The following is a 10,240-nucleotide window of genomic DNA, read 5'->3' on the forward strand; positions in this document are numbered from 1 at the left end:
CAGAAAATTCTAGATACGTTTGATAACATACATACAGCGTAGCCCATTTAAAACAATCCATCTTGAATATCTTGAATGGACTTTTTTTCTCCGGAAAACCCCGAGACACGTCAATTTTTCTTTTAAGGGGGATATTTTTAGATCATAAATTTGTAGGTGTAGAGTCATCTCCCAAAACAGGGTGGCAACCCCTTCAAAAATCTTAAATGATATGAGGATCAAGAGGTACATCAGATCAAAGGTATATAAATTCTTTTTAGAAGTATCCTGAAATTTTTATGCTTCGTCTCTAAATATTATTGAAAACCGGTTTAAAACATCAGTGAAATAAATGAGAAAAAAATGACCTAAACTTAATAATAATTAACTCATCAGTACTACAAAAAATAATTTTTATCATTGAATTTTTAAGATAAGGTGGTGGGCGTCGTTACCATTGAACGGGTAGTTTTGTTCCGATTTTATACTGATCAGAATTGTATCGCGACATTTGTCGATTGATCTGACGATTCAAAGTATCGTTGTTTACAGTACTACAGAAAGGGTTGAAATTCTCATCATTTCAAAAACAATGAAATAGCCTGAGAAACTGTACGAATTTTTGATGAAAGGCATCTTGGTAAGAGTCTGAGCCATCCCTACGTAACGAATTTAATATATAAATTCATGGAGACTACATCCATAGCTAACGAAAACCATGAAAGATGACACGTTGTGATCAACGAGGCTGCACAATTTTGGGACATATTGAACTGAATCATATAAATCAAGAAAAGTTTATCTCAACAACCCGAGAATTAGAAACAACATCATGTAATCCACGTGATAGTGATTTTGAAAAAGCATAATTTCCATCTTTACAAGATGCACCTGATTCATGAGCTCAATGAAGATGACCCAGATCTCCGTGGGCTATTTTGTGAGGTGACCAGTGAAAGCATTTTCGTCAAACCCAATTTTTTATATTCGACATGCTTTTCTGACGAATGCACATTCTTTCTGAATGGTCTCGTGAACAGACATTGGAGTGATGTGAATCCACAGAATTTGAGAGGACAGCATTCACAGCATCCAGAAAAATTGAATGTATGGGCTGGAATTTTGGGAAATCGTATTGTTGGACTTTGTTTTTTTACTTGATAGCTTGACGAATGAATCTTACTTCAATCTGCTTCAAGTCTTCATCTACCCTCAGATTGTGGATGATCTTGAAAACGACGATCAGATTCCGGAGAATAACGTATTTTTTCAACAAGACGGTGCTCCGCCACACTATGCAGATTTTCTAGGTAACTTTTTGAATCAACATTTTCCCGAACACTGAATTGTAGAAGAGATTTCACTGAATGGCTCTCAAGATCGTCTGATTTAACATCACTGGACTTTTTCTCATTGGGTTAATTAAAAACTGTTGTTTATAAATCGAAACCTACCTCTTCCTCTTTATCCTTTATCCTTAATCCTTTAGAAGATCTTCACCACCGAATAGTGAGAGCATGTGGAGAAATAACTCCCGAAATGCCACAAAACATTCGGGAGGAGGTTCAACGAAGACTTTATGAAGGTATGGAAGTAAGTGGTCGTAATTCGAACACTTAATTAAACAAAACATTATTTAAAAATTCTTATTTTTTAAATTTATTTCACCGACGTTTTAAAACGGGTTTTTACAATATTTAAAGGTGGGTCAAAAAGATCTCAGCATACCTGTAAAGAGAATGAAAATACCTTTGATTTGATGTGCCACTAGACTTTTCGTGTTATTTGATGGGGCTGCCACCCCATTTAGGGGTATGACTCTACACCTGCGAATTTATGATTTAAAAATGTCTGCCTTAAAAGTAAAATTGACGTGTCTCGGGGTTTTCCGAAGAAAAAAGTTCTATTCAAGATGTTTCGGGTGTACTATTGTAAATGGGCCACATCGTATAATTTTACATTCAAAGAGTTTATGTTCCGGTATTTCCCGAAAGAACGTGCCTTGTATCGGGCCCTTCAGTGTAGTTGCTAGTCATTTCGGAAGAGAGACGAATAAACTCGAAAACTTAAACACCCCGTACATTCGGTGATATTCTCTTTTCATGTACGCAATTGGTTTCTTCTAAAATCGTCGCACTTCCTTACGTTCCGCCACCCCCTGAAGGGGAAAGGACGATACCGAAAACACCCTGTATATGTAGATTGGTATTGGCAATGCGCAGGTCTCTGATTGCCAGGCAGCGGTGCTGAAGAAAGAACCAAACAGCGTCTCTCCTGCTCCTGTCCTGCTGGCTGCTGCTGCCTGGCGTGACCAATACCGGTTTGGTTAGAACGTGAACGTTTGAACTTTAGTTTGATTGTGTGTGTCGTGCTTGAGATTAGCTCTTCATCCTCCTACGTGAAGTCGAAAGGTGAAGTGGTGAAGCGAAGCAATAATTGCTTTCGTAGCGAACCTGCTGTGGACGATTTGCGCACTATAGCTTGCTATATCGAATGCCTTTACGAGGTCCGAAAATATCGATGACCACGACAGAGTTATTTCTGGTACTCGCGGTATTATTTAGATGTCGAGCAACAGTCAAACATGGGCAATAAACTATGTAAGAAAAAGGGAGATGCGGATGCGGTGGATTCCTGCAGTGGTGCCCCTCGGTCAAGTTTGGATCGGATTTTCAATAGGTTCCATGTGAGTGTTTAACATGTTACGTAGTGTAATTCTATATGTGGAAGTGAATGGAAAAAATCTAAACATGCGATATTAAAATGAGAAAGTGTTCGTAAAAAAATGTTGTTCAGAATGTACAAATTTGGTCAACTTCGGGTACCAGGTTGGTATATCTAATAAGGTAGACAAATAATTATCCCATAACGTAATGTAACCTCGATGCCAACGAATAAATAGCCGCAGTTTTGCCTTCGAAATACGCGCCGGTTAAGGTGATGTCATTACTGCTGAGGTGCAACTTTTATTAGCCGATTTAACCTTGCGAAATACTGTGGTATAACGCGCGCATAATACCATGGTGTTAATATAATAAAACCACCATACAGTTATTGGCATTGCTCATTGGCAGGGGCAGCATATGGCAAAAATAATTGTTTAGTGATTCGGAACGGTTATGGTTTCGTTACCGCAGTGCTAGCACAACCCCAGCAGATTTTATGAAATGCTGTCAATGGAGCTCGAGCTCACTTGGATTTATACGGAAAATAGATAATATTATGTAATTGCTATACGAGCCGCCCCTGCGACATGACAAGTGGGCTGTCGTCGCACTGCCACGCCGCCAGGCGCGAATTTATGCAACTAGGTTTAAAAGTTGAATGTACTTTTTTGAGTCACCCCGTATGTGTAAAATTATGCTCAGCCCGTAGCTTTGTTTGCATGTTTTGAAATAATTGCTAGCACGAAATCTGTAACGCTCAGTATATCTGTCTTAACATTAAATAAGGCACCTCAAACAGGGCGTTATTTAAGTACGTGGCCAAACTTCAAGGTGTGATTCGTTGAGTGGTTCTAAGACGAAAAGTTTATATAAACGTAGGCTCGGTAAAGCTTTGTATTCAAGAGACAGGGTGTTAAACTTTTCTTAAATAGTCGTTTTTTGATAAAAACATTAATAATCCTTTAATCGATCTTATTGAAATTTTGCAGTTCTCCTTAAAGTTATTATTACTGTTTTTGCGCCATTGAGTTTTTGGAAGCTTTATTTTTTTTCCACATTGAGCACAGTGATGGCCATCCAGATAGTCAGATTTAAATCCGCCAGATTTTCTCGTTTGGGGATATTGTAAAGTCTTTCGTTTATGGAACACTGCTCAACATTGAAGAAGAATTAGTCCAACGGATATAGGATTTATGTAATTAGATAAGATAAATGGCGGGAATATTTCAACGTGTTCGGCAATCGATATTAACACGCGTTAATCCCAGAAAAATTCTAGCTTAAAAGACCCTTTTGTACTACATTAGAAACTGTCCCCAAGTTTCACCGTTTTATTAGTTTGCGTTTTTGTGTTATTTAAGTGCTTTTTTTAATATGTAATAATTGATAAAAAGTTTAACACCCTGTATGTTGAACCCTAACCGTTACTAGACATATGTTTATAGAAACTTTTCGTCTTGGAATCACCCATTAGAGTTTAGCTGCGTACTTAATAACACCATGTATATGACTTAGGTCCTCAAGTGACATTTTTCCACTCCTATAGATGATGTGAACAATTCAACATCAATAATTTGCGAAATGTACAGGGTGTTTGGATTTCGAGTGTTTTGACAAGAAAATCCCTGGCTAGATAGGGAAAAACTAACATCCATGTCAAAACCTCGATTTTTGAGAAAATAATAATGGCGAAAACTGTATTTCGATATCTTTACAGTGCACGCCGCTAGAGGGCGTTTTTCAAATTTGAGTTATTTTCAAAACTCCTCATAACTTTTTTATTTAGGATAATATTAAAGTGAAATAAAAACATTCTTAAGGCACTTTTTTGATGTGATTCCAGTGACGTGCTTAGTTTTTCGCCCCAATGTACTGTTTCGTTAAAAACCGACATAATTTTTTTATTTTAAATATAAATGACGGTCTGCTATGACTTTAAAAAAATGTCCATTTTAAATCATTTTCAACTGTAGTTATTTTCAAAAATAAGCGATTTGTCAGGATCTTCTAAAAGTTCTCCAATTACATTTAGTTCTTCAATTTCGTTACTCTCATTTAAATTGTAGTGTTGTGGTTTATACTTTTTGAAGTTTCCATAATTCTGCAAATTATCTTTTAATTGCTTAAACATTCTTCTAACTGGTTGATATCGCTCGGGATAACTATGGAAGAATAACTTATAGGCTGCTTGTGAGTGTTCGTTTGACGATATGAAACACTTTATCATGGCATATTTTTCATAGTTATTTATCATTTTTACTTGAAAAATCGGCATCAAACCAAAACTAAACATCAAAAACTTTGACGCAAAAATTAAAACATACAGTGTGTTTCAGAAACATGTTGCCGAACTTTAGGAAGTTATAAAGGGCGATAAGTCAAGTAATTTTGCCTCATAAACATATATCCGGAAAAGAGTCGTTAAGGTACTAGACAAAAAAATTGTAAAAAAAGTTAAAAAATGCACGTGTTTTCGTGTTTACGACTTTTTGTATGATTGTTTCCTAAGGTGTTTATTAAAAAAGAAAAACAATAAAGCATTACAACAGTTGTTCAAAATTGCGACCACCGACTTGTTGACATGCGGTCGTACGCCGAACCATCGATTGACGAACTCGGAAAAAGAACATGTGGATTTCCCTGAACAAAGTAACTTGCAGTCGTCGCTCTTCCAAACAATTCTTCTTCTGTTATTACAAGTGTTTCATAAACTAGTGATTTGAGGTAACTTCAAAAAAATAAATCAAGAGGTGTTAGATCTGGACTCCGGGCCGGCCAGTTAACAGGTCGACCTCGTCCGATTCACCTCTCAGGAAATTGTAAATTTAAGTGGTCCCGAACGTCACGAGTAAAATGTGCCGAAGCTCCGTCATGCTGAGACCACATCCTTTGGCGGATGTTCAACGGAACGTTTTCAAGCAACTCGGGGAGAATTTCTTTAGGAATGTTAAATAGATTTGACCATTTAAGCGTGGGGGTAGCAGGTGCAGTCCAATAACTTGATCTCCCATTATGCAAGCCCACACGTTCATAGAGAATTTATATTGATTAGACTTCTTAAATGTTCTATGAGAATTTTGGTCCCTCAAAATATAACTATTACGGCCATTGAAGTACTCTTCTGGAGTAAAGCAAGCTTCATCGGTAAACAGAATAACTGAACCAGTCGACTGTTGAGGACGTTTTCCCAAAACCAGCGGCGAAAGTTTATTCTTGGATCGTAATCTTGATTACGGTCCAAGATTGTCCAAGTCCTGATTGAAGTAATTGTGAACTTTTTGAAAATGATAAGGATGTAGTAATTGTTCATGAAGTACACGCCATACTGATTTTGCTGAATTTCCTATTTGATTTGGTATTGTTCGCACGCTGGCTAACGGTCTTACTTCCACTTGGTACAATACTTCTTCCATCTTCACTGAACGAGTCGTTCTAGTATGACCCATAACACCATTTCGCCGTTTCCTTTTCCTCTTAAACGAAGGTGTATTGAGACAAATAATCTACGAGGTGAATATCGATGGTTAGGAAAGCGTTGAGCATAGAGCCGAGCACCTTACCTACTACTGCATCTCGCTTCTCCATAAATCAGATGCACATCAGCTATCTCCTCAAAACTGAAATATTACATAGCAAAAGAATTGTTGCATCACTTTACGATAACAACTAATAGAAAATGAAAATAAATGATACACGAAAACGTGAATTCTTTAACGTTTTTATCAATTTTTTTGTCTAGTGACTTAATGACTCTTTTTCGGATCTATGTTTATAAAGCAAAATGATTTAACTTATTGCTCTTTATAACCTTCTAAAGTTTGGCAATATATTTCTGAAACATCCTGTATAAAACATATAATGTTACTTGAAAAGCCGATGCCGAAGCCAACTTGGAAATAAACATAAAAAGTCTAACATTTTGGTTATTTTTGAAAATAATTATCGACATACTTGAATGATTGAAAATGGTTTGAAATTGAACTTTTTTTGAACTCATAGCTTTCCGTGATATTCATTTAAAATAAGAAACTACGTCGGTTTTTGATAAAACGGCACGCTCTAGCAAAAAACTAAGCACGCCACTGCAATCAAATCGAATAAGTGTTTTAAGAATATTTTCGTTTTACTTCAATATTATCCCAAATAAAAAGTTATGAGGAATTTTGAAAATGTCCGAAATTTGAAAAACGCCCTCTAGCGCCGTGGACTGTAAAGATATCGAAATGCGATTAATATTTTCTCATATATCGAGTTCTTGACATGTATGCTCATTTTTTCCTATCGAGCCGAGAAACGGGAGTTTCCTGTCTCCAATCCGAACACCCTGTACATTTTCTATTTACGTGCGAGCTAGATAGTAATATATGAAATTCCCAACATCTCCACAAAGCATATTCATTCATTGTGGTATTGGACACCCGGTACTCGCGGTACGGATACAATAAAGCGATTTCTTTCCACAAACCTCTTTAAAATAGCGAAAACAAACGGTACCACCTAGTATTTCAGTTGAACTTCCGTATGTTACATATTCAACAGATCTTATGTTATTTACGTAAAGCATGAGATCAAGGAACTGCACTAACAGTAAATTACTTTGAAATATTGATATACCAAGTCACACAGGAATTTCTAGCGTAGCGATTACTCCCATATAAAAAAGTTGCGAGCCTGAAAGTTTAACAGGGAATGTACAGGGCAGTCCAAATTCAAAGCGTATCGTTGGGATCTCGGAAATTGTAAGAGATGTGAGTTCATTTAACTCTTTAGTGCCCGATGGTACCTAGAACTCTTGCTGTTGCTTTCAACCACTGTTCTGTAATTTGAGTATATTTCAACCGCTCTTGTATGTCAGTACTTACAGGGACCATATGTTGTTGGGATTGGTGCGCATGCGTGAACTTATATTTCCTGTCATCTGTCATTATAGTTAGTTCACAAGTTGTAGCGTGTGCATTATAGCACATGTATGAAATTCGGGTTAGCTAGATCTATTGTAAACATTTATTTTACACGAAAAAAAATAAATTTTTTTATAACAATTTTATTTAGCGTTATTTAATTTTTAGTGAAAGATGTGTATTTTAATTGGCTTAAATTTTCAGAGTTAACTTTTTAATTCCAAACGGTACTTATAAGTACCCTTTTTTCAAATCACGGGTTTGCATCATCATTTGTTTTATGTATTATACAGGGTGAGTCGTAACGAAACCGAGATAGAGCAGGTGTGTGTAGGGATTCTCACAATATGACGATTTGTTGATTATACTTTATTTTCGAATTCATAGGTGAGGAGATATTGATCTCCGAAGTTGGATTGTGAATTTCTATAAAAATGTATATTTTGCAATGCATCATCACAACATAACCAAAATTGGAACATCTTTTAGTCTTACCAATATCGTTAAACGGTATAAATGTGACCTCGATAGATGCTGAATAAGGGTTGTATTAGGGCTAAGGTGAGGTCTACAAGAGTTGGAGTTCTTGTATCTCCCAAGTAACTAACAAACGAAGAATACCATTTAATAGCCAATTCAATTAAAAAAAATGTATTACCCTTAAAAATCGATCGAAAACCTTATTATTCTTGATAAAATTTATTTATATTATTTATAATAATTTATTATAATTAATTTTAGTTTCCGACATCCCAATGATACGCTTCAAATTTTACTACCCTGTACAGGGTGGCCCCTTTTCGAACGGATATAGCGGGTCAATGCCGAACCTTCATAGATGGATAAAATCGTGCATTGCCGCATTATCATATTTTTATTAACGTAATCCGTGATTCATTTTGTTTCAGTTGAAAGCGACGACTCCATGGCGTTCCGAATCGCACCTCCACAAAAAGGACCCCAACAGGTTAGCGTATTAGCCTTAATTTGACTAATCCCTGCCTACTTTAAACAATCTGTTATTATAATGCAGAGCTGAGAGCTGCCAAGACGGTAATAAAAATGGCACGAGCATCCTTTATACAAGCCCGCCGCTGTCCAAAAGCGCGGACTGGACCGAGGTGGACTTGGAAGTACCGTCCTTAGAGGACGAGGTGCACGTGCACCTACCCAACCCTAAGCTTAACCTCATTTTCGATAACGAGAAAGGCATCCCCACTCCTCCGCCGCGACACAAGCAACAACAACAAAAAAAAAACAAACTCAGGGAAAGGGTAGAGAAAATGGCAACTAAGGGATTGCAGGCTCTGCAGGGCAACGACAAGGCCAAACCCGACAGCAAGCCTGTTCCCGTTGAGGAGCCTTTAATGATAAAGAAGACCATAAAGTATGTTTGTCCTATTTGCGAAAGCGACGAACGGAGCCACAACAGAGATCACCACCACCCACCGCTGAGTAACACAAACAAACGTCAAAAAAACTTGTCCGTTGTGTCTCTACCTAATTACACAGATTTAAAGTTATCTGTGGCTCAGCCTCAGAGCTTAACTGATCACAAATCTCACATTCCTGCGGAAATTAACTCGTCGAGGCTCAGTTTACAGTCGCCCAAGAAGCCCCAACATAATCAAACGACGGGTCGGTTGATGGACTCCTACATCACCAGATGCAGGTCCTTGGGATCGATCCTGCCTCAACAACTAAAAAAACTGAAAGCATCCAAATTGAAGCCTGATAAGCCAGTAACTTCAGATGATTCGTTTGGACCTTTGGAGGACTGGGATGCGGACCTCATCGAGCATTACAACCCCAAAGACGCCAGTCTGCCACGTCCTAGGAAAATGGTTTCGGATCAGGAGGTTTTGCAGGGCATCGAAGGACTCGTGGTCAAACCGGAAGATGTTGCGCCTCATCCTCAGAGACCTCTGCGCAAATCCGATTCTCTAATTAGAAAGGAGACTTCGGACGCTTCTATGGCGCCAAAGACCGGCACTAAGCTGCTGGATGATATTTGTCTGACCCCCCCTCCTAGTCCTGTCCACGAGATTATCGGCATAGGGCGTGGTAAAAAAATTGCTGCCTTAAGCAGGAATTTTGAACACCCAAATTCGCATGTTCCTATTGATGACAAACAGAACAAGACTCAAGAAAGTGCCCATGAGGACGACAAAGAATCGGTTGGTGAACATTCGTCTCTGATGAGGATATTACAGGAGTTTAGCGTCAAAGACACTCAAAATAAGGCCACTGCTGCTTCTGTGCAGCACGAAAGCAAGAAAGTTCCCTCGACGCCGGCCTCACAAGGCTTGGAGGAGTGTGTGAGGGGTAGCGAGATTGAGGATTTCATTAAGGCAGAGAAGAAGCATTCTGACGAGGTGGTATGCAGTTGAGACTTTGTCGAGGTGAAGGTTTTTTTTATTGTTATGTTTTTGCTTTTTGTTTACAATAACCAGTTACTTGTACTCTTCTGTACTAGTTAAATTAAGTAATAGTAAGTTAGAGTAATTTTATAGTTTTTGCAATAATATATTAATTTTACCAGACTCACTTACTATATGTATTAGGAAAATATACATGTACAACAAAGAAAAAATTGCAAATAAAGCCTATTAATAAAACAATGCAGCACAAACGCTCCTGAGCGTGATAGAATCCTCGCTTTAGGGTGATATAATGGGGATTCTACCACGCTCT

At 37.7% G+C, this 10,240-nt stretch overlaps 1 protein-coding gene across 1 annotated transcript; it reads left to right on the forward strand.

Annotated features, from left to right (window-relative positions):
- The first annotated feature begins 2,241 nt into the window (after nucleotides 1–2,241).
- LOC136342241 (uncharacterized) lies at nucleotides 2,242–10,167 on the forward strand. The gene is made up of 3 exons (XM_066287842.1): nucleotides 2,242–2,665; nucleotides 8,455–8,513; nucleotides 8,580–10,167. Exons 1-3 carry the CDS (start codon nucleotides 2,564–2,566, stop codon nucleotides 9,934–9,936), a joined length of 1,518 nt encoding a protein of 505 aa, XP_066143939.1. The 5' UTR covers nucleotides 2,242–2,563; the 3' UTR covers nucleotides 9,937–10,167.
- The last annotated feature ends 73 nt before the right edge of the window (nucleotides 10,168–10,240 follow it).

Source organism: Euwallacea fornicatus, chromosome 11, assembly GCF_040115645.1.
Source record: "Euwallacea fornicatus isolate EFF26 chromosome 11, ASM4011564v1, whole genome shotgun sequence".
Taxonomy (NCBI): Eukaryota; Metazoa; Arthropoda; class Insecta; order Coleoptera; family Curculionidae; genus Euwallacea; species Euwallacea fornicatus.

Bases quoted from the DNA above. Each gene is read 5' to 3' on its own strand.
- LOC136342241 (XM_066287842.1), top strand. From the start codon at position 2,564: ATGGGCAATAAACTATGTAAGAAAAAGGGAGATGCGGATGCGGTGGAT. The intron at 2,666-8,454 runs GTGAGTGTTTAA...ATTTTGTTTCAG, and splicing joins GGATTTTCAATAGGTTCCAT to TTGAAAGCGACGACTCCATG. The intron at 8,514-8,579 runs GTTAGCGTATTA...ATTATAATGCAG, and splicing joins CACAAAAAGGACCCCAACAG to AGCTGAGAGCTGCCAAGACG.